The sequence below is a fragment of the Somniosus microcephalus genome, unplaced genomic scaffold, assembly GCF_052327205.1.
Source record: "Somniosus microcephalus isolate GS21.2 unplaced genomic scaffold, FLI_Smic_1.0 unresolved_chr1, whole genome shotgun sequence".
NCBI classification, from domain to species: Eukaryota; Metazoa; Chordata; class Chondrichthyes; order Squaliformes; family Somniosidae; genus Somniosus; species Somniosus microcephalus.
The window spans coordinates 141151502-141176049 of NW_028225179.1; the positions used below are offsets into that span (position 1 = coordinate 141151502).

Consider the following 24548-nt stretch of genomic DNA (forward strand, 5'->3'; position numbering starts at 1 on the left):
CAGCGGAGCTGGCATACAACGAAAGCCATCAAGCCACAAGAAACCTAATAGAGCAAACGATAGGCGTCCTCAAGCAACGGTTCCGTTGCCTGGATCGTTCGGGCGGGTCTCTTCAGTATTCGCCGGATAGAGTCTCCCAGTTCGTCGTGGTCTGCTGCATGCTCCACAACCTGGCTATCCGCAGGACTCAGGCACTGCCACCTGACATTGGGCCACCACCTCAGGAGGACGAGCAGGAGGACCCTGAGGAGGAGCAGCACCAGGCCAGGAGGGAGCGACAAGGCCCAAGGGCCGTCCGCCGGGGGCTTATTGCTCGACACTTCTAGGCCCCCTGTCAGGGAATGGCCTGGCCCACTGAACGCAGCCGCTTCGCAAGCCCTCAGCCGGTTAACCCAACAACCACTTGAAACATGACACCTGCACATGGTGAATAAATAAACATCTTTATTTGAAAACCTCAGGGCCCTTCCCACATGGAAGAGCAAAACAGAGAAGACCCCCAAAAAACAGTAACAAACTTCTGTCACTCCCAAAACCTGGGGAGGACTAACATAACATCAGCATCCAAATGGCCTCGTCACTGGCCTAACAAAAACAAGCCCCCCCAACAACACAAAGACCCCCATAAAACAAAAACACATAATGCCCCCCAGAACAGAAGCCCCCGCATCACCCAAACCCTCGGTGAACACACTCTATTGGGTGTGGCGAGAGGGCGAGTGTGTGGACAGGCGTCTTTTGCCCCGGCCCGTCCTGCTGCTGCACCTCAAGCTGGGCCGTGAGGCTGTGCCGAGGCTGGGGGAAGGATCCTCAGGGCGACAAGGCGTCTCGCCAGATGCCCTTGGGGGTCGGCCTACACGAGGGCGGGCCCGGGAGGGGCCGGCTGGTGGCTGCTGCAGCGGTGGGTGGCCCTCTTCAGTGGCTGCAGGAGCTCCTTGCACCGTGGCTGGGGGAGTGGCAGGCTCGCCTGCACCAATGGGTACAAGGTGGGTGATGCCAGGCGCGCGCTGGTCGCTAGACACACGTGCACTCGGGCGGCCTGGCCGGGGAGCAAGCGCGCCAAACTGTTGTTGGCCAGACCGGTGTGCGGCAGCAGGGCGGCGCCTGGCCTGGCGACACCTCCCCGCCAGTGCGAGGGTCGCAGAAGTCAGTGCCCCAACTGCGCCGGCATGTCCCCGCATCTGCAGTCCCATTGTCTGGACAGCACCTCTCAGCTGGCGACTGGCGTGCTGCGCTGCCTCGAGTTGCTCGACCCCCCTCTCATGCGCTGCCACAAGGAGCTCCACCCCCCTGGCGTGCGCTGCAGCGAAAACCTCGAGGCCCCTGGCCTGGGCTTGGCCGAAAGCCACCACACTTTGAGAGAGGCTTTCGATGGCCTGAGGCATCTGTGCCAGCACCTCCATGATTTCCACGTGGCGGCGCTCCGACGCCGCCGACATCTCGTCCAGGAGGCGCGCCTCCTGGGCGACGTCCGAGTCCGGACTGGAGGGCGCCTCCACCCTCTGGCCAGAAGGCTGGCGTGCCGCCGGAGCGCTGCCGCGTGCGGCCACGCCACTGACACCAGGTTCTGCCCTCCCCTCCACCGCCTCCCCCCTCTGGGCAGAAGGGTCGCGTGCCGCCGGAGCCTTGCCGCGGGCGTCCATGCCACTGGGACCAGGTTCAGGGCTCCCCTCCCCCGCCTCCCCCTGGCTCTCCGGCACGCCAGACGTATCCCCTTCATTGGCATGTCCTGGAGCGGAGGAGGGTTCCCCCGAGGTGGCGCCTTCCTGCTGCTCCTCCACGTCCTCCTCCTCCGAGGGCCTGGCTGTGTGGGCTTCAGGGAGCACCTCCTCCTCACCAGCTGAAAGCAGGAAGGCACAAGTGTAGCTTTAGAGTGAGGACAGGCCGACAGCGAGGGAGGCCGCACTGGTGCATTATGCGCATTTATCGGCCACTGGGGAAGGATGTAGATCTGATGCGCGAGGGCAAGGATAGAGGTGCAGCCGGTCCTGTCCTTACCAGTGGGCTCCAGTATAGGGTCGGCGTCGCCGATCGCCACAGGCCCAATCACCGGGTGCCGCAGCAGTCGGGCCACCCTCTCTTCCAGAGGCGTCAGCTCCTGGAACTCGCGAGGGCCTCCACCAGTGACACGGAGGCTCCTGGCGTTCCTCGCCAGCTTGGCCTGCAAGAGAAAGGAGGGCGTCTAAGTACAGTGTGGTGCCCTGTAGCTGTGTGTGAGGCCTGCCATGGTGGAATAGCTTGCACAGTGTGGTGCCCTGTAGCTGTGTGTGAGGCCTCCCATGGTGGAATAGCTTGCACAGTGTGGTGCCCTGTAGCTCTGTGTGAGGCCTCCCATGGTGGAATAGCTTGCACAGTGTGGTGCCCTGTAGCTCTGTGTGAGGCCTCCCATGGTGGAATAGCTTGCACAGTGTGGTGCCCTGTAGCTCTGTGTGAGCCCTCCCATGGTGGAATAGCTTGCACAGTGTGGTAAGTGCAGAAAGAGCTCTTGATTAACATGCAAGTGCCATTGCAGCGGCAGCAGGGCTGGCCATTAGACCTTGGATGTCCCTTTGGCCCTAATGGGAGGTGCACATGCAAGGATGAGGGGGACATTGGAAAGGGTACTCACCTTGACCAGCCGACATAGGTCGTTGTATTTCTTGCGGCACTGGTCCGCACTCCTGGGAACATCTGAGCTGGAGGAGACCCTCCGGGCAATTTTGGTCCAGGCCTCCCTGAACTGGCTCCTGGGAGCCTTCCTGCCACTAGCCGGGCAAACGACCCGCCTTCTTTTGCGCACCCCATGAAGGAGCACACCCAGCGCATGCTCAGAGAAGCGTTCGGCTCTTTCACGGGCCCTCTCCATGTCCTCCAGGCGTTGATATGCCACACAACCACTCCTGAGGCATAGTTGCAGGGCTACAGCATGCAGGGCGTGGCTGCAGTCAAAGTTGACCCTTCCCCCTTTAAGAGCTGGCCGGCGTCAGGGTGTCTGCTGACACTCACCACATGATCGCACCTGCGCTGCGCCCGGAATCGGCGTTATTAGGCTGCATCGCCGGATTAGCGCCTGAACACAGGGTTCCAACGCCTTGTGCAGCGCTCGGCCAAAAAGTTGGCCAAATCTACTGAATTTTGGCGAGCTCGCCTGCACTTTCCGGCGGGCGCTAAATTTGACGAGCGCCCGACTTTAGCGCCGCAATAGCGTCAGAACTGAATTTCTAGGCCAATGTATCAAGTCCCAGGTCTCCCCCCAAAACGGGCAAATTCCCCCAGGCTCGTCTTACATCAACTTCCACGATGATTCTTCGTGCAAAACGGGCTCCAGGTTCTGAATGACCAATTCCTATCTTCTAAAACAATTAAAATTGCTGACAATGCACAGCACTTTTGAAGACTATTCCTAAGGAATGACCTCGCCACAAACATGTGACGCATCGTTCTCCCGTTCAGACTGATTGACGTGTTGTATATTTATTTCCAAGCACTTCCACCACCTTCTCCCGCATTTATTTCAATTACATAATTACACAAAAAAAATCTAATTCGGCTCTTTGATGAATTATTTTGTGGCTCTGAAAAGAGCCGTTGTCTTTTTATATCCCCAGTCTGTAATAAATCAACCATTCGGGGCGATTCGCTTGCACTCAGGAGCTGTCCTGTTGCTCCGAGCAAACTTGGTTTTCTTTCTACGAGAGGGAAGTCGCCTCCTGGGCGGGGGTTTGGTCCGCCTCCTGCTCCGGTTGTTTGGCCAGCTTTCTCGGCTTTGCACGCTGGCGTTTCCCTTTCCCTTCGGCCCTGGCCGCCTTCCTCCCCTTGGGTTTGCGGGCGGTGGCCCTCCACGCCCTCTTCCTGGCGGCACCGCTCTTCTTGGTCTTCCTGGGCGAGCCTCTGGTCCTGGGCGCCGCCTTCCTGACCGCACGTTGCTTCCTCTGGCGGCGGCGGCGGGCTCCCTCTTGGGCTTCTCTTCCTCCTCCCGGTCGCCCCACGTCTTGCTGAGCCTGGCCGGGAGAGTGTCGGCCATGGCTTGGGCTGGGACCTTTTCTCTTTCTCGCTATCTGAGTGTGTGTTGGGGAATGAAGAGTTTCCAGCAGCCGGCGCTATTTAACCAGGCGAACCGGACGCTGCAGAGCCAAAGGTCTCACCTCCTGGGCTCATCTCAGCTCCTTAAATGTTTAAGAAGAAACACATTACACGAGGGGATTGGTTTTATTTCCAAACCGTGGGCCAGGCTGGAGTGATAATGCTTTCCCGGATATGTAATTTGGGACAGTTCATGAAGCCAATTATCTCAATACAACAGTTCCCAGAACTTCAAGTTCTTCTCTTCCTTTTACCATAATACAGGCTTTTAATGTCAAATCTTGGCATCAGCTCATCGATTATTTATTCATTTTCATCCTTTTCTTTCCTGCCTTTTCGTGACTGTTTTCTACACTCGCCATCACGGTGCAGAAGACGCAATGTTTGTGCTCTGATTGCTCTCCGCATCTCAGTTTGGACTTGAGTTAAAGTCGGTTCCCCAGTGAGGTGATGTTGGAAGCAGCAGGTGATGACTTGTTTTTCTCCAGCCGCCTTTCTCGGCAGCTCGGCAGATAGATTACTGCTGGGCTGAGGACCGTCTTTGGTTTGTGAATTGTTGTGGGGAGGGGAGTTTGGGGATTTCAGTAGATTACTAACATCTCGGGAATAGCCCCCGGTGCAAATAATTTGGCCCTCCACTCCGGGAGCGTTCTCTCGCATCTTTCTGAGCTTCAATTTGGAGTTCAGAGCGGGTGCCAGAGAGGAAGTGACAGGAGGCGAAACCGTTTGGAGAAAACGCCTCAGAAAGACAGATTTAGAAACCATTGCTGCCCCCCTAGGAGTGCCGTGACTACAAGACGGGAGTGAAGAACCCTCGCCAAGACCAGCCGAGCGCCATGGGCTCAGTCGCAAACCCGCCACTGCCACGAATTAAGTTATCTTCAAACTGCTTCGTGAGATCGCACAGGATTTCAAGACCGGTCTTTGCTTGAGGTGGGGCTCCCAGGACAGTGCGCCATCCTTGCTCTGCGGGTCACCGTCATTCCCAAGGAAATCCAGCTGGGCTGCTGCATCCGCAAGAAGGAATGGACCCAGTTCAGTAATTGTACAACTCTGTTAGGATCCACTGCATGTGGAAACTGAACAAAAGACACACCAGCACAATGACCCGAGTAAACACTAGTATAGAAGCACAGAAGATAGGAGCAAGAGTAGGACATTCGGCCCTTCGAGCCTGCTCCGCCATTCAATGAGATCATGGCTGATCATACAAATTCAGTACCCTGTCCCTGCCTTCTCCCCATATCCCTTGATCCCTTTAACCTCAAGAAATATACCCAACTCTTTCTTGAATATATTTAATGAACTGGCCTCCACCGCCCTCTGTGGCAAAGAATTCCACAGATTCACCACTCTCTGGGTGAAGAAATTCCTCCTCATTTCAGTCCTAAATGGCTTACCCCTTATCCTTAGACTATGACCCCTGGTTCTGGACTCCCCGGCCATCCGAAACATCCTTCCTGCATCTAGTCTGTCCAGACCTGACAGAATTTTATAGGTTTCGATGAGATCCCCTCTCAATCTTCTAAACTCCAGTGAGTATAAGCCCAATCGACACAATCTCTCCTCATACGTCATTCCTGCCATCCCAGGTATCAGCCTGGTGAATCTTCGCTGCACTCCCTCCATGGCAAGAACGTCCTTCCTCAGGTAAGGTGACCAAAACTGCACACAATACTCAAGGTGCGGTCTCACCAAGGCCCTGTACAACTGTAGCAAGACATCCTTGTTCCTGTACTCGAACCCTCTTGCTACGAAGGCCAACATACCATTTGCCTTCTTAACCGTCTGCTGCACCTGCATGCTTACCTTCAGCGACTGGTGCACAATAACACCCAGGTCTCTTTGCACTTCCCCTTCTCCCAATCTACTGCCATTCAAATAATAATCTGCCTTCCTGTTTTTGCCACCAAAGTGGATAACCTCACATTTATCCACATTATAGTGCATTTGCCATGTTTCTGCCCAATCACCCAACCTGTCCAAATCGTACTGGAGTTTCACGACATCCTCCTCACAGCTTACCCTCCCACCCAGCTTTGTGTCATCTGCACATTTGGAGATATTACATCCAATTCCCTCGTCCAGATCATTAATATATATTGTGAACAGCTGGGGTCCTAGGACCGATCCTTGCGGTACCCCACTAGTGACTGCCTGCCACTCGGAAAACGACCCATTTATTCCAACTCTTTGCTTTCTGTCCGCCAACCAGTTCTCTATCCAAGTCAATACCTTGCCCCCAATCCCATGTGCCTTAATTTTGCACGCTAATCTCTTATGTGGGACCTTATCGAAAGCCTTCTGAAAGTCCAAATACACCACATCCACTGGTTCTCCCTTATCTATTTTACCAGTTACATCCTCAAAATATTCCAGTAGATTAGTCAAGCATGATTTACCTTTTGTAAATCCATGTTGACTTTGTCCGATCCTGTCACTGCTTTCCAAGTGCTCTGCTATTACATCTTTTATAATGGACTCTAGCATTTTCCCCACTACCGATGTCAGGCTTACCGGTCTATAATTCCCCGCTTTTTCTCTACCACCTTTTTTGAGTAGTGGGGTAACATTATCTACCCTCCAATCAATGGGTACCGTTCCAGAGTCTATCGAGATCTGGAAGATGACCAGCAATGCATCTACTATCTCTAGGGCCACTTCCTTAAGTACCCTTGGATGTAGACCATCAGGCCCTGGGGATTTATCGGCCTTCAGTCCCATCAATTTTCCTAACACCATTTCCCTACAAACACTGATTTATTTCAGTTCCTCCCTTTCATCAGACCCTATGTTCCCCGGCATCTCTGGGAGGTTATTTGTGTCCTCCTTTGTGAAGATGGAACCAAAGTATATATTTAGTTGGTCTTCCATTTCCTTGTTTCCCATTATAAATTCCCCTGATTCTGGCTGTAAGGGACCTACGCTTGACTTCACCAATCTTTTTCTCTTCACATATCTATAAAAGCTTTTACCGTCAGTTTTTATGTTCCCTGATAGCTTACTCTCATATTCTATTTTCCCTTTCTTAATTAATCCCTTTGTCCTCCTTTATTGACTCCTAAACTGCTCCCAATCCTCAGGATTATTGCTTTTTCTAGCCAATTTATATGTCCTCTCCTTGGATCTTATGCTATCCCTAATTTCCCTTGTTAGCCACGGTTGAGTCACCTTTTTTGTTTTATTTTTATGCCAAACTGGGATGAACAAATTCTGTAGCTCATCCATTCGGTCTTTGAATGTTTGCCATTGCCTATCCACCGTCAACCCTTTGAGTGCCATTCCCCAATCAATCCTGCCCAACTTGCTCCTCAGACCATCGTAGTTTCCTTTATTTAAATTGAGGACCCTTGTCTCTGAGTCAACTACTTCATTCTCCATCTTAATGAAGAATTCGATCATATTATGATCGTTCCGACCCAAGGGGCCTCGTACAACAAGATTGCTAATTAATCCTTTCTCGTTACATAATACCCAGTCTAAGATGGCCTGATCTCTGGTTGGTTCCTCGACATATTGGTCCAGGAAACCATCCCGTAAACACTCCAGGAATTCCTCCTCCACAGTATTGTTACTAATTTGATTGGCCCAATCTATATGTAGATTAAAGTCACCCATGATGACTGCTGTGCCCTTATTGCACGCTTCTTTAATTTCCCTTTTCATGCCATCCCCAACCTCCGCCTTACTGTTTGGAGGTCTATATACCACTCCCACTAATGTTTTCTTCCCCTTAGTATTTCTCAATTCTACCCATACAGATTCCACATCATCAGAGCTAATATCCTTCATTACAATTGTATTAATCCCTTCTTTAACCAGTAATGCTACCCCACCTCCCTTTCCCTTTTGCCTATCTTTCCTGAATATCGAATACCCCTGGATGTTGAGTTCCCAGTCTTGGCCATCCTTGAGCCACGTTTCCGTAATCCCAACCAAATCATATTTGTTTACCTCTATTTGCGCAGCCAATTCATCCACCTTATTACAAATGCTCCTCGCATTAAGACACAAAGCCTTCAGGCTTGTTTTTTTAACGCTCTTAGACCTATTAGAATTATTTACTGTATTTACTAGTGAAATGCAAACACCGTCCTATTAAATTGTGTAACCGATGCATTTATGTGTTAAACAATCGTATTAGTGTTATCCTCCGTTAACATTAATCTAGGATGCAGAGAAAAGTTTACGATCAGTCTAGAGGACAAGGAGCCAGCCATGTCGAGTACTCGTCCACAAAATCGAATGAAATCACTTTATAGGGTATCTGTCGTTGGGACATATATGAACATAAAAAAGTCTAAGAATGTCCCAAAGATTTCCCCATCTCCAGTATTTACATTAGTTGTCTCAGACTTCTGTCAATTAATTTAAAGTATTTTTCTGTAATTTGTTTTAGCAACAAGCGGTGCATTTTACAGGTACAAAAAATGGAAAACCTGGAACAAAAAACAAAAAAATTACTGAAACTACAAACGTTCAGCAGTTCGTCCAGCATTTGGGAGAAAGGTGTGTTCAATGTTTTTTAATTGATTTGCATTTATATCGCGCCTTCCACGACCCCAAGACGTCCCGAAGCGCTTCACTGCCAATGAAATAATTTTGAAGTCTAGTAAACTGTTGTAATGTAGGAAACAATACTGGGTGGAAAATTAATTTTAACTTTTGTTAAAAAAAAGTACCGTCCATCAACAACCTGTGAAATTGGGCTGTGAAATTCGATTGGTGGGGGTTCATCAATTAGTATTTCAAAAAGAAACACTTTAATTGGATCGGGAAAGGTGACAACGGACCAAAGTCCAGTAAATACACCGCCTTTAAGAGGGCGCCACTGAAAAACAATCCAACCGGAGATCCAATCAAACTAAAAGCTTAATAACTAACGTGTCCTGTGTGGTGCCCGTGTGGCCATCGCATTAGCTTGGTGAGTGATCCAGACTCAAGCAGGGGAAAATCTTCACACCGGCTCTTAATTTTCCCCAATAAACAGAGCGCTGTTCCTCTCAACTCCCCGTAATGAAATGATCAATGTTTTATAAAACTTCCGAAACACATTTGTTGTCATCGAGTTTATTTCGTTATCCTCTTTTACATTGCGAAAGATTTATCCTTTTCCAACTAGTGACCCGTGTTCAGAAAAAACGTATTTGGCAATGGCCACTCGTTTACAGCTCAATTTGGTTAAAATCGGTGGCTCTGAAAAGAGCCGTTGTGTTCAGGTATAAGTTTTCTTCTCACAGGCGTTTCTCCCGTTTAGCGGCATGCGTAATTCCCGGGTAGCCGCGGACGACGGGGTTTTTCCGCGGCCGCCCCACCGACCTCTTGGGCTTGGCGGCCGGCGATCGGTCCCGGCGGAGGTTGGCCGCCGCTTTCCTGCCGCGGGCGGGCTTGAACTTGTGGTAGAGTCGTGCCTTGCGGCCCTTGGCGGCTTTGGGCTTGAGGTGGAGGCGGACGGCGGCCCGACCCGCCGCCAACTTGGGCTTGCGGCGAGTTGGCGCCGCTTTGCGGGGCCGGGCCGCCGCCTGGCGCTTGGCGGCCGTCGATTTCTTGGAGCGGTTGAACCTGAAGGAGCCCGAGGCGCCGGTGCCGGCGGTCTGCACCAGCGAGCCCTCCTTCACAAGGTACTTGACCGTGTGGTTGACGAGAGTGTTGTTACGGCTCACGTCGCAGCCCCGGGCCGACAGCGCCTGCTTGAGGGCGGCCAGCGAGATGCCGCGCCGCTCTTTGGAGGCCGCCGCCACCTTCAGGATCTGCTCGGTCACCGTGGGGCCCGTCTTCCTGCGGCGCGGCGGGACCGGCCGCTGCCGGTGGCGATGGTGGTGTGGCTGCTGCCGCCGCCGCTTCTTGACCATCGGCTTCTCCACCACGCCAGAATCTCCCAGCTCCGCCTTCTGGTTGTTCTCAGCCATGCCCGGGGCTGGTGTGATGCCTGGGGTTGGGTTCAGAGTCGCTTTTTCCTCCTCCCTGTACTAACCTCGCACCAAACGGTGCTGAAACTAAAGGCGCTGCCAGCCGGAGCCGGCACTTTTATACAGGGAAGGCGGACGGAGTGGGGTAAACCCGCCGCCTGGCCCCGCCCCCCTGTCCTCTCCCCCCCACCCCCCACCACCCCTTGACTTTAGTCTTTTTGTGTTTCTTCCTGATATTAAAACCCCAGATTCCTTCAAAACCCACCCGCCCCGGCCTCCGGCACCCGGCCCGCCCCAAGGCACCGGCTGCACCGTGTCGGCAGGCGGCGGCGTGGCGGCCCCGGTTTCCTGAAAACCACGCCGAAAGTGGGGCCAGGTGCGAAAATCGGCGGCGCCTTTCGGCGTTTTGCCCCTTCCGCCCGGGAAAGGCCGCCCTAAACGCCGGCTTTGGCCCGAATTGAGAATTCTCCCTCAAAGCGGGGCTGCTCGGCTCCAACTTTCAGCGGGAACCCCCGGCGCTGGGCTTTCGGCTGCGCTGCCAGGATCCCGTGAAGGTGGCCGCAGTAGCACAGATCATTCAGGGACCGGGACGGCGCACCGTCCAGTTGGGTTAAGCCAATGGGATCGCTTGACTTCACAAATTCCTGCTCTGGGGAATTCACGGCTCCAAGAATGTGATACAATAGCAAAATACTGCGGATGTTGGAAACCTGAAATAACAACAGAAAATGTTGGAAGCTGGCCAGGCAGCATCTGTGGAGAGGGAGACAGAGTTAACGTCCCAGACCTGAAACGTTAATTCTGTCTCTCTCCACGGATGCTGCCTGAGTGTTTCCAGCGTTTTCTGTTGTTATCCAAGAATGTGATGTAGTCTTTTGAAACGTGCTTGTGTTGGAACTTTTCTTTTCCTGATTTGTTGGAGGGGCGATGGGTGGAAATTTGCGTGCGTGCCCGCAAGAAGGCGGAGGTTTTCCGTTTATGCATTTGCCGGCCCGCGATTTGCCTCCACTTCTCGCCTATGCTAGAAAAATGTTGGGCCAGCGAGCGCAGAAGCGGAAAATCCCGGTTAAACTCCAGGGAAGCACATATCTTTAGCGTCATTGGGAAATTTCTGCCGAATTACTTTCAGTGCCAGATCAGATCAGAATGTTTCAGTGACTATTCGGCTGAAGAAAAGCGAAGGGATTTATCAGGTCCATAATGTGCCCCATGTGTGTGTTGAAATAAATAAGGAACACATCGACTCAGTTCACAAAAAAAAATCGTTTAAAATGCTGTTCAGTAACAGCTCATTTATTTTTGAAAGGGAGGAAACTTGAAAATTTATTTTCAGAATATGATGTGAGTTTCCGCCCCCCGCCCCCGTTTAAACACAAAACGCCAGCTATTGTTTATACAAACCACCCATTCAGACGTCCTTAGTCAATTAAAGGCTGTGCCAAATGTGATTTTTATTGCGGGGTGGGTGGGGGCGATGGGACTAATGAGCAATAAGAGAGTTGGGAGCCTACTCGCCCCCATACTCTGACCTGATCAGGGCGTAATTTCAGTTCCAATGGACAGCCAACCAGTCTGGTTTGAAATCAGCCCAGTTCACAAGACAACTTTATAATGCACCACATTTCCATGTCAATGTACCACTAATTATTACCAGGTTTACTCCGTCCGCCTGCTCATTAGCGAGCTTTACATAACCAGATATTTGATATTTTTTTCAGGATGGGTTGGGAGTCTTAAAGAGCATTTCTAATCTTAACTGATACCATTTGAATGATGGTGATCGTGGCGACTTAATGCTTGCAAATTCAATTCTTACGGTGCAGATGTAAAAATAAATATGTCAGTTGCTCCTCGTAGTTTTTTAAATACTGAAAGGTGTTCGACAATACATTCCAAGGCTTGAGGTCCCAGCTAACCCATTACATCTGGAATAAATGGATCCCGGGGAAAATAACACACTAGATACGAGCATCGGAATGAAAATACATGTGTTCTCTTTTGAACATTTCAACGTCACTATTAAATCGAGGGTTACAACCGCTCAGTCGCAGTTGTGGGTGATCCGTTATGTAATCACCGCCCAATCTAATTGATGACCAGGGACGCAACAGACCAGATCCTTATAGGTTATTTGATGTGAACTGGGTCGATGTGTTCCTTATTTATTTCAACACACACATGGGGCACATTATGAACCTGATAAATCCCTTCGCTTTTCTTCAGCCGATTTGTCACTGAAACATAGGCAGAACCTCAGAGTCCACGGACAATTCAATAGTGGCTGTCGGAAACATAATAATCACATGTGATCCATTCTGTGTTTAAAGTTAGTCATCTACGGAGATTTTATATTAAAATACATTTCCTTTTTTGAAAAAAAAGCGGCAATTAAACATTCTGATCTGATCTGGCACTGAAAGTAATTCGGCAGAAATTTCCCAATGACGCTAAAGATATGTGCTTCCCTGGAGTTTAACCGGGATTTTCCGCTTCTGCGCTCGCTGGCCCGACATTTTAATAGCATAGGCGAGAAGTGGAGGAAAACTTCCGCCTTCTTGCGGGCACGCACGCAAATTTATTTTTAAAGTTGTTGAGCCTATGCTAATACATCTCTCCCCAAAGCTGCTGTTGCAGGGAAGACTGTGTCAATACCGACCGTTTTGCGATTTCCAAATTTGTGTGTTATGCACCCATTTCCGAAATAATTTCTGAATTCTAAGAAGCACCTGTATGAATCCTAGATTCAGAAGCACTTTTCCGGATACTCAGGGCTCGCCGCACGAATGGATATACCTGGAGCTCTTGATGTCCCTCTGGGAATGGTCTATCTGTGTATAGTGCAGTGCACAAGCCTGCTGCCCCGTCGACCACTATGTCAAATGATTCAAACCTCATCATAGGATGCAGTCGGGCTCAATAATAACATTGCAGATTGAACTTTCCAACCTGTCTGCTGAAGAGTCTGCAGACCAAATTCATTACTCAGCAGCCAGGGAGCAGGGAGCAGAAGATCATAGAGATTCCAATTGGTACGATCTGGAATACAGAGCCTGAAAGAGTGGTGGAAATAGATTCAATAGGGAATTGGATCTCTACTTAAAAAGGAAAAACATTGCAGGGCTATGGGGAAAGAGCAGGGAAGTGGGATTAATTGGAAGTTCTTTCAGAGAGACACAATGGGAGGAATGTTCTGGTCTATATGTGGCTCCAGCCCCACAGGATGTGGTTGACTCTTAATTGCCCTCTGAAATGGCCTAGCAAGCAAGGCGGCTCACCACCACCTCAAGGGCAATTAGGAATGGGCAATAAAAGCTGGCTTTGACTGGAATGCCCATGTCCTGTGAATGAAGAATAAAAACAATTGCTGTAACTGTTTACTGTAACTAATCGTCTGGAAAGGAATGATCAGGGATCTGAGGATATTATAGGTTAGGGTTTTTGAGCAATCCCCCCCAAAAAATTCCTAGTCAACTTGCTTGATTTAACGTTCACTGGTGTCTGTTTTCAGCCATCACTGAGCATCCAGGCCATTCTCGAATGCTCCAGTATTGGGAAAGCATGAGCTTGTGTCGGAGACTGTGGGATGGGTTTGGATTTCCATGAGGAGGGAGGAAGGAGTAAGAATAACGAGCCATCAATGAGGTACAAGACAGGAGAAAGGATCGCACACCAGCCGGAAGAAAATGGAGAATATAAAAGGAGCGACGGCATCTTCGATACATGAGGAAGGAAATTGAAAAGCACTCCGAGTACGCTCAATACTTCAACCTTGAAGCCAATGGGTAGACCATATAAAAGCACAACTGGGCAGATCTACGGGGTTGGTGGTGGTTGTCAGAAGATGACAGAAATCGAGCAAACTGCAGGCAAATCAATTGAAGAGAAAGCTCCCGGTAAACAGACGGCCACCAAGGGTGCTCCAGCCATCGACGGAGCAAAACCAATTTCAGACCCGAAGTTAACCTAACCCGCTCAAACGAGAACAAGGCGAGGTCAGCTCGACGCCCGAATTTGCACTCCAATAGCGCGGTGAATTTACGCTTTTACCCCCACCCCGCAACTTCAATGGAAACAATATAAACTGTGCGACACCCAAGTCCTGATCCGCTACCACCCGGGTGAACCTTCGCCGCAAGAAGTGAAGAAGACTACAATCGGATGAGGTGTAAAACCGGAACCTGTTCCCGCTGGGCGGGTTAAGTTAAAATGATCCCTCCTCCCTCAATAGAACTGAATATTGGGCGGGACGTTTAACTGGCAGCCCAGTCTATTCCGCCAGTTTTGGACGACCGCCCCAGATGAATTTCTACCCCCTTTCTGTTTTGAGTGAAGCAACCGTCCCCTCGAACCAAAGGGGCGTTCGTTTCAGGCAACATAAAGGAGCACCACAGGGCACATTTTCCAAATGGAGCCTCGCTCTCCAGCAGCACCATTAGAACCCGGCTTTTCCTCCTGAGCAGAGCTTCGCCCACCTCAGACACCTTTCCTGATTTCGGGCGCCCGTTGTTCACGATCTTTGGTCCATTAAGATTAGTGACCTACTCATTAAAGGAGGTCAAGGCGGGTTTTTAACAACAGCCCATTCAAGGAGCTCAATTGGGAATGAAAGTTAGGAGGTAGCTCTTCAGAAAGAGGAGGTGGGTGGCTCTGAAAAGAGCCTTTGTGGCCCGTTGAATCAATTTATTGATGTTTGTCCTTTAGGTGTAAACCTTGGTGGGGTGGCCGGTTTTCTTGGGCAGCAGCACGGCCTGGATGTTGGGCAGGACCTCGCCCTGGGCTATGGTGACCCCGCCCAGCAGCTTGTTGAGCTCCTCGTCGTTGCGGATGGCGAGCTGCAGGTGGCGGGGGATGATGCGGGTCTTCTTGTTGTCGCGGGCCGCGTTGCCGGCCAGCTCCAGGATCTCGGCGGTCAGGTACTCGAGGACGGCGGCCAGGTAGACCGGGGCTCCGGCCCCCGCCCGCTCGGAGTAGTGACCCTTGCGCAGCAGGCGGTGGATGCGGCCGACCGGAAACTGCAGACCGGCTCGGGAGGAGCGGGTCTTGGAGTTGGCTCGTTCTTTGCCTCCAGTTTTACCACGGCCCAACATCTTCATAAAAAATCTCACCGACTCTAATAAGCCGGTTGGTGCCGGTCAATTCTCCTTTTATACGTTTCAGCCAGATCAGGATGCGGTCGTTTCTCATTGGTTGAATAACTTTCACTTTTTTCTGATTGGTCTCTAACTCAGCAGAAAGACACATTACAAATATTTAGCGAATAGGAAGCGGCGTCTTACCCATCCCTAATTAGCATACTTTGTCTCATTGACCATGGGGCACAGCGCGGTCCTCAAGGTCAGCGGCCAGGTACGAACATACACAGGAACAATGGCGGACAGGTAAAAGTCCTCTGGTCCGTCCAGCCTGTCTCACACAACTGCACAACCTGTGAATCACAATATATACGGTCTCCACCCCCAACCCGAAGCCATGTGACATCCTGGGAGAGGCGAGAAAACAGATTTTTTTTAAAAACAGGCCAATTTGGGGGGAATTTCCTCTCTGACTCATCTTGGCGATGGAAACGAGTCCACGAGATCACTCTGCAGTACTCATCTTCTGTAAGAGGTAACCTCCGCCCCATTCAGAAACAGGTCCAGCTCTCGCTTGAAGGTAGATGGGAACTCCGGCCCCGACACGGTCGGCGTAGTAGTAGCCAGTGCATGCGGCCAACCGGGAACTGGAGACCAGCCCTGATGAAAGACAGAAATACTTGCATTGATACAGCACCTTACACAACCTCAGGATGTCCCAAAACGCTTTACAGCCAATTAAGTACTCGTTGAAGTGCAGTCACTTAATGTGGGAAACGCAGCAACCAATTTGTGCACAGCAAGGTCCCCACACACAGCAATGAGATCATGACCAGATAATCTGTTTTTAACTGTTGTTGGAGAAACAGAGACATAGAAGATAGGAACAGGAGTAGGCCATTTGGCCCCTCGAGCATGCTGTGCCGTTCAATGCGATCATGGCTGATCATCCAAACTCAGTACCCTGTCCCTGCTTTCGCCCCATATCCCTTGATCCCCTTAGCCTTAAGAAATATATCTAACTCCTTCTTGAATATATTTAATGAATTGGCCTCAACTGCCTTCTGTGGTAGTGAATTCCACAGGTTCATCACTCTCTGAGTGAAGAAATTCCTCATCGCAGTCCTAAATGGCTTACTCCTTTTATCCTTAGACTGTGACCCCTGGTTCTGGATTCCCCCGCCATCGGGAACAGTCTTCCTGCATCTAGTCTGTCTAGTCCTGTTAGAATTTTTAAAGTTTCAATGAGATCCCCTCTCATTCTTCTAAACTCTGGCGAATATAAGCCTAATCGACCCAATCTCTCTTCATACGTCATTTCTGCCATCCCAAGTATCAGTCTGGTGAATCTTCGCTGCACTCCCTCCATGGCAAGAACATCCTTCCACAGATAAGGTGACCAAAACTGCACACAATACTCAAGGTGTGGTCTCACCAAGGCCCTGTACAACTGCAGCAAGACATTGTTGCTCCTGTACTCGAATCCTCTCGCTATGAATGCCAGCATACCATTTGCCTTCTTAACCGTCTGCTGCACCTGCATGCATAACTTCAGCAACTGGTGCACAAGGACACCCAGGTCTCGTTGCACTTCCCCTTTTTCCAATCTATTGCCTTTCAGATAATAACCTGCCTTCCTGTTTTTGCCACCAAAGTGGATAACCTCGCATTTATCCACATTATACTGCATCTGCCATGCATCTGCCCAATCGCCCAACCTGTCTAAATCGTACTGGAGTTTCTCTGCATCTTCCTCACAGCACACACGCCCACCCAGCTTTGTGTGGGGGGGGGGGTGCTGGTGCGAGGCCATGGAGGAATTTGAAAACAAGGATGAGATTTTTTAAATCGAAGCGTTCCTTAACCGGGAGCCTCTGTGGGTCATCGAGCACAAGGGGTGATGGTTGAACGAGACTTGGTGCAAGTGCAGACAGGGGCAGCAGAGTTTTGGATGACCATCAAGTTTACGTTGGGTACTATGTTGGAGGCCGGCCAGGAGTGCATTGGAATAGTCAAGTCTAGAGGTAACAAAGGCATGGCTGAGGGTTTCAGCAGCAGATGAGCTGAGGCAGAGGCGGGGTCGGGTGATGTACCGGCGGCGGAAATAGGCGGTCTTAGTGATGGCGTGGATATGTGGTCGGAAGCTCATCTGAGGTGGGTGGGGGTTCAAATATGACACCACGTTTGCGAACAGTCTGGCTCAGCCAGCTGCCCAGGGGGAGGGAGGGAGTCGGTGGCGTGGGGACGCAGTTAGTGGCGGGGACCGAAGACGATGGCTTCAGTCTTCCCAACATTCAGCTGGATCAATGTCAGGCAAGCAGTCTGCAATTTAACAGGGCAACTTATGGTAGCAAAAATATATTTTTCAACAGAAAATGCTGGAAATACTCAGCAGGCCAGGCAGCATTCGTGGAGAGAGAAACAGAGTTAACGTTTCAGGTCTGGGACCCTTCATCAAGTATTTCTAGCATTTTCTGTTGTTATTTCAGATTTCCAGCATCCACAGTATTTTGCTATTGTAATATATTGTTCAAGCTGCGGCCATGTGGAGACTCTCCCCCACGTGCCTGAAACCAGCTGCAACACCATGAACGTTTCTGATTGGCCAGTTCAATAGATACTTATGCGCTGGTTCACCAATAGGAATCCTTCACTCTCTGATTACTCATTTGCATACGCCTAGCTATTAAATATCGCGTCCGGGAGACTTTCTCCATCACAAACCCTCGCATCCATTCACCATGCCCGCAGCGGCGTCGAAGGGCATCGCGGCGAAAAAGGGGCCGAAGAAAGCGGACACCAAGAAGCGGACCAAAGGCGAGAAGAAGCGCAGGAAAACCAGGAAGCAGAGCTACAGCATCTACATCTACAAGGTGCTGAAGCAGGTCCACCCCGACACCGGCATCTCCTCCAAGGCCATGAGTGTCATGAACTCGTTCGTCACCGACATCTTCGAGCGCATCGCCTGTGAGGCCTCCCGCCTGATCCATTACACCAAACGCCAGACTATCTCCTCCCGTGAGATCCAGAGCGCCGTCCGCCTCCTGCTGCCCGGGGAACTGGCCAAGCACGCCGTCTCGGAGGGGACGAAAACTGTCACCAAATATACCAGCTGCAAATAAAGCCTCTCGGTCCTTCCACCTTAAAAACTCAACCCAAAGGCTCTTTTCAGAGCCACTCACGAGATCCAGAAGGGACTATTTATTTTCATTTGATGACTAATGACATTTGAAATATGGACAGCATAAAGAATGAAACTATTTAACCCACACCGTTTCATTTTATTGTATGTTCGGATTTTGCCGGTGTGTTTTTGTAATACAGTATATCGTTAATTAAAAATAGATTGAAATTTAACAAATATATAACAAAATGATGTATTATCACTGCCCTGTTTTTGTACAAAGCACTCATTTATAAGCGGGTCGCTGAAAAGCTAAAATGAAATTAAATCTGTCAATTCAGGAACCAGTAATTTTAAAGGATCAATTTGCCATAATTCACATTTTTGATAATGATTTATTATTCAGTCTCACAGATGCCATTTTAATAGTGATTAATCAGTCCCACAGACGCTATAATTTTAATTAAAATTATTCAGTCTCACAGCTGACAATTTTTAGCAATAATGATTATTATTTAGCCTCACAGATGCCAGCTTTAATTATTATTCAGTCCCAGATACCATAATTTTTAACGATTATTCAATCCCACAGATGCAATAATTTTAACAATAATGATTATTATTCAATCCCACAGATGCAATAATTTTAACAATAATGATTATTATTCAATCCCACAGATGCCATGATTTTAATAACAGTGGTTATTCAGTCCCACAGAGGGCCATCATTTTAACAGTAACGAGTATGATTCACAGACGTGCTCTTACTCTATAAGCCGCCTTTTTCGTTGGTGTTCATTTTCCCTCCCTTTTTTCTTTGGTGTCGGAGGATGGAGCGGATTGAAAAACACGCCAATCAGAGGCAGAGATTTGCCGGATTTTCAGCCAATCAGAAGGCGCAGCTCGGCCGGCGGCTGCTATAAAAGCCGCAGCCCGGAGACCGGAAGGAACAGCAGCAGTTTGAGGAGAATGGCGAGGACCAAGCAGACAGCGCGCAAGTCCACCGGGGGCAAAGCTCCCCGCAAGCAGTTGGCCACCAAGGCGGCCCGCAAGAGTCCGGCCACGGGCGGGGTGAAGAAGCTTCACCGCTACCGGCCCGGCACCGTGGCTCTGCGGGAGATCCGCCGCTACCAGAAGTCCACCGAGCTGCTGATCCGCAAATTGCCTTTCCAGCGCCTGGTCCGCGAGATCGCGCAGAACTTCAAGACAGACCTGCGCTTCCAGACCTTGGCCGTCATGGCCCTGCAGGAGGCCAGCGAGGCCTACCTGGTGGGACTCTTCGAGGACACCAATCTGTGCGCTATCCACGCCAAGCGGGTCACTATCATGCCCAAGGACATCCACTTGGCCCGGCGCATCCGCGGTGAGCGCGCCTGAGCCTCCCGCCGCCAGCAGCCTTGCTCCATTTGAGCAACGGGAACTTGAAACCAAACGGCTCTTTTAAGAGCCACTTTAATCTTTGTGGGGAAAAAGCTGTAATGCAGAGAAACCTGAATAAACCAATATTTACATTACAAAAAGCGAAACACTGCTGGGAATCTGGAATGAATGCTGGAAATACTCAGCAGGTCACCGACCTGAAACGTTAACTATGAATGTTGCAGTGACCAAATTGAAAAAGTAGAGCACGTTGCAATAATGCAATATAAAATCTTGCAGCACAGGAGGGAGGTCATTCTGCCCATCGTGCCTGCACCGGCTCCTATCCAATTTGTCCCACTGCTCTTTCCCTATAGCCCTGCATAAGACGGTTATTTTGCAGTATTAAAACATAGAAATATAGGAGCAGGAGTAGGCTATTCAGCCCCTCGAGCCTGCTCTGCCATTCAATGCGATCATGGCTGATCATCCAAATTCAGTACCCTCTCCCTGCTTTCTCCCCATACCCCTTGATCCCTTTAGCCTTTAGAAATATATCTAATTCCTTGAATATATTTAATGAATTGGCCTCCACTGCCTTCTGTGGTAGAGAATTCCACAGGTTCACCACTCTGGGTGAAGAAATTCCCCCTCATCTCTGTCCTAAATGGCTTACCCCTTATCCTTAGACTGTGACCCCTGGTTCTGGACTCTCCGACCATCGGCAACATCCTTTCTGCATCCAGTCTGTCTAGTCCTGTTAGAATTTTATAAGTTTCAATGAGATCCCCACTCATTCTTCTAAACTCCAGCGAGTATAAGCCCAATCGACCCAATCTCTCCTCATACGTCATTCCTGCCATCCCAGGTATCAATCTGGTGAATCTTCGCTGAACTCCCTCCATGGCAAGAATATCCTTCCTCAGATAAGGCGACCAAAACTGCACACAATACTCAAGGTGTGGTCTCACCAAGGCCCTGTATAACTGCAGCAAGACATCCTTGTTCCTGTACTCGAACCCTCTCGCTACGAAGGCCAACATACCATTTGCCTTCTTAACCGCCTGCTACACCTGCATGCTTACCTTCAGCGACTGGCGCACAAGGACACCCAGGTCTCGTTGCACTCCCCCCCCCCCTTCTCCCAATCTATTGCCGTTCAGATCCACGGATGCTGCCTGGCCTGTTGAATGTTTCCAGCATTTTCTGTTGTTGATCAGATTTCCAGCATCCACGGTATTTTGCGAAGCATTCACTATCACAGATAAAATTAAAATATAACGCTAGAAAATCACAGCTGGTAAGAGAAACGACCAGGTTAACCTATCCTAATCCGCCATATGGGTCCAACGCCTCCCTGCAGAGATTGCCGGGGTCTCTGTGAATGTTTCAGGAGATCCTCCACCGGCATTGCTTATAAAGATGAAAAGCCCAAGCGCTTGGCTGCATTGGGTGCGGTCTTTGGTGTCAAAGGTCACCTCGCGCTGCTGCCAGTGGTTCCCGCTCGGGATCGCCGACACAATCCAAACCGTCTGGCGCTTCTGATTGGCCCGCTCCTTCGAGCGAGGTAACGCAATCTGAAAGCTAATTGGTTTAAAGCTGGAGCTCGTTCAATAGGAAATACCTCTTTCTTATTCTTCAGTAGCATAACAGGGTCTATATATTCAAGAGGCGGAGCTACTTCATTTGATTGAGTAGCAGGTTGTTTGAACTGACGGTAATGCCGGAGACGGCGGGTAAGGGCGGTGAGTCTCGCAAGGCGTTGAGGCAGTCGCTTACTATAAAATGAATGAATGAACAAAAATGTGCCAAACAAGCGAAGGAAAATGCGCAAGCAGAGCTATTCCACGTACGTGTACAGGGTGTTGACCCAGGCTCACCCCGCCACCCGGATCTCATCCAAGGTCATGAGTGTCATGAACTCCTTCGTTGTCGACATCTTCGAGCGCATCGCCTCCGAGGCCAAGCACCTCATTCACTACAACAAGCGGCAGATCATCTCGGCCAGGGAGATCCAGAGCGCCGTCCGCCTCATGCTGCCGGGGGAACTGGCCAAACACGCCGTCTCTGAAGGAATGAAAGCTGTTACCAAATACACCAACACCATTTAGGCCGACCATGTAAAATAATTAAAAAAAACACAACGCCTTTTTTAAGAGCCACACACAATAAGCAAAGAAGGGCTCTAAATTCAAGCAAAGGTGTTATGATATAGTGGAAGGGGGGGGGGAGTTATTTTATCAAAGTCTTTAAAGATATTCCAATCTTACTGATAGGAGATGTTAACACAGCTGCATAAATTTATTTGGCGGACAAGACAATTCTGCCATTAATTTGCTGTATCCGGCATTGCACATTCAGCACATTGGTCATGTCAGCCACGGGCTAAAAATATTTACATTGAGTTACAGATTCTACAGCACAGGAACAAACCATTTGCCCCAACTGGTCTATGCCGCTGTTTATGCTGCACACGAGTCTCCTCCCACTCCTCTTCATCTCACCCCATCAGCATATATTTCTATTCCCTTCTCCCTCATGTACTTATCTAGCTTTCCCTTAAATGCACCTATGCTACTCGTCTCAACTATTCCTAAGTCGCACTTACTTCAAGATTAAAACGAATAATCGTTTCCCCGAGGGTGATGTCACAAATTATGATATTTCTGCTGTTTAAAATATTAGCCTTTTTTCCCCATTTTTTTAAAGCTATTTCCTTACATGTAAAATCATACACCACAGAAGGAGGCTATTCCACCCATCGTGCCTGTGCCGGCTCTTTGAAAGAGCTAGCTAATTAGTCCCACTCCTCTGCTCTTTTCCCCATAGCCCTGCAATTTTTTGTTTTCCTTTTCAAGTATTTATCCAATTCCCCATTGAATCTGCTTCCACCCTGCTTTCAAGAAGTGCGTTCCAGATCACAACAACTCGTTGCCTAAAGAAAAAATCTCCTCTCTCGTTCTTTTGCCAATTATTTAAAGATTCATCTAATGAAGGCTACTTGGTTTAGTTCCTCATGTGAAATTAAATCAAACAGCTAATTTTTAAAACGTTGAACAGAATGCCCATTTGTGCAACTGTGCGTTCAATTCAGCTGTCTGGCAACAGTGTGCACTTTGAAATTGTGGTTCTCGTAGTTCGGAGCCAACACATGTGCCCGGGAAGTTGTTTGTAGGCAGGTTGTTATGGGTCGATATCAACAGAAAGGTGTGTCAAATGATGAAATGTCTAGCTGCTGTGCATGGAGCCGCATCTGGTGGATTCTAACTCCACTTGAAACACTTCCCCGTCATTATAGGATGTCGAGTAGGCCGCTTCTGTGGGCATCCTTTGTGACCAAACTTTTGCCGGGAGCGTTCGCATCAGTTAACCTGCGGATAGTTTGCTAATTTCTCGACACTGCCGTTTAAGTCGGTGCGTGTTAGCAGCTAGCTGCTGTGGAATATTGAATGTGATTGGTGTGTGCTTAGCTCAACTCAAGACTCCAGCAGAAAAAAAAAGCAGGAAAAGTTGTGTTATCACCCTGAATTTTGCAATTGTTATCTGTGAATGCCCAAGCTTTTCATATCCTTCCACAATGCTTTATTAAGGCTCTATTAATTACATAAGAAAATCTGCAATCAGATTAAAGCCGTTTTTGGCAAGCTAACAATTTTAATTGACGATTCTACATAGCAACAAAACTACTCTAGTGGTATGTTAGTGTGACACCGACAAACGCACCGACCCTATTACCTGCTCTTCGGCCTTTTGGAAATCTGTAACTAAAAAGTCGAATTATCATAGAGAGCCCGTGTGAGTGCGTTGATCGTCACTGATTCAGTGACACATAGTTGTAGAACGATTTAGTTGCATGTTTTGGTGATTGGGCTAATGCAATATTAGGCACAACAAACACAGTAGTTGGTCCGTATCATTCAGGTGACTATCCGGATTTAATAATATGGCACTGTCTCAATCGCAGGACTAAATGGTAAATTAAAGGTTATATTGATGAAGTAAATGGTTTCGCGTACTTTTATAGGCGAGCCCTGTAGCTGCTGTTCGCCGCTCAAAGAAAGGGGAATTGCGAGAATTTGCTGAAGGCCTGGATTGGCATCAAAATAAAATCGGGTGAATATTAAGAATCCAAGTGGATTGCGAGTTCAGACAGGAGCGATCTGTGTGGGATATCGGTGAGGCACTTCATGCTATTTTCTTTGCTGCTTTAGACAACGAGGAGAGACAGAGCTACACACAATGGCTCACAAGACTGCAATCTGCTGAATTCACCCAGGATTTAGGGGCAATGTGTGACGGCCTTTATATTGCCTTTCCTTTGGGAGTTATGGCAGAAAAAAAATTAATGCAGACAACCACATGAGACGTGCAAAACGAATCTTAGAGGCTAGGAAGAAAGGTGGAAGCGATAAGAAAGTCATCTGAAACGTGCCTCTCGTCTCGAATAGAAAGCGTGTTAACTTCAGCCAATAGCATTTCTTTCCAGTTGGATAAATCACACGAGATCTTCATGACTTGCCTTGGCTGCAGTAGAAAACGGCAGGGGGCAGTGTGCAATATTCGATCCCAATTGCCCAATCGTCTTCCTTCTATTTGTAATAATATTGAGCGTTAAAATGATTAATGACCTTACAATAGATAAAATAAAAACTGGAACAAGACGAAAAGTTAAGCGGCGTTTTTCTGCACCACCTCCAGGAACTGAATATTTCCTTTGTGTATGTTCTTACAGCTATTGAAAATCTATGTAGGGGAATGCTGCATTTATTACGCTTCTCTTGAAATGCTTTTATTTTTGTTTCACAATCCCTCAGACAAAAGCCTACCGTAAACGCAATCTGCTTACAGAAAGAACGCACAGCGGATGCTGGAAATCTGAAATGAAAACAGAAAATGCTGTAAACACTCAGCAGGCCAGGCAGCATCTGTGGAGAGAGAGAAAAACAGAGTTAACGTTTCAGATCATCGACCTGAAACGTTAATTTTGTTTCTCTCTCCACAAATGCTGTCTGACCTGCTGAG

At 49.2% G+C, this 24548-nt stretch overlaps 4 protein-coding genes and 1 pseudogene across 4 annotated transcripts; 3 read left to right on the forward strand and 2 right to left on the reverse strand.

The window, feature by feature from the left end:
- Positions 1 to 9116: 9116 nt before the first annotated feature.
- LOC147096040 (histone H1.1-like) lies at positions 9117 to 10046 on the reverse strand. The gene has a single exon (XM_085974060.1). The coding sequence runs from the start codon at positions 9969 to 9971 to the stop codon at positions 9297 to 9299; it is 675 nt and encodes a 224-aa protein (XP_085830186.1). The 5' UTR covers positions 9972 to 10046; the 3' UTR covers positions 9117 to 9296.
- A 4608-nt stretch (positions 10047 to 14654) lies between these two features.
- LOC147096041 (histone H2A-like) lies at positions 14655 to 15064 on the reverse strand. The gene has a single exon (XM_085975006.1). The coding sequence runs from the start codon at positions 15062 to 15064 to the stop codon at positions 14669 to 14671; it is 396 nt and encodes a 131-aa protein (XP_085831132.1). The 3' UTR covers positions 14655 to 14668.
- A 2710-nt stretch (positions 15065 to 17774) lies between these two features.
- Positions 17775 to 18312, forward strand: LOC147096042 (histone H2B 8-like). Its single transcript, XM_085974061.1, has one exon. It carries the CDS (start codon positions 17785 to 17787, stop codon positions 18163 to 18165), a length of 381 nt encoding a protein of 126 aa, XP_085830187.1. The 5' UTR covers positions 17775 to 17784; the 3' UTR covers positions 18166 to 18312.
- Positions 18313 to 19136: 824 nt separating this feature from the next.
- Positions 19137 to 19654, forward strand: LOC147096043 (uncharacterized). The gene has a single exon (XM_085974063.1). The coding sequence runs from the start codon at positions 19137 to 19139 to the stop codon at positions 19542 to 19544; it is 408 nt and encodes a 135-aa protein (XP_085830189.1). The 3' UTR covers positions 19545 to 19654.
- Positions 19655 to 21246: 1592 nt separating this feature from the next.
- On the forward strand, positions 21247 to 21637 carry LOC147096044 (histone H2B type 1-A-like; annotated as a pseudogene).
- The last annotated feature ends 2911 nt before the right edge of the window (positions 21638 to 24548 follow it).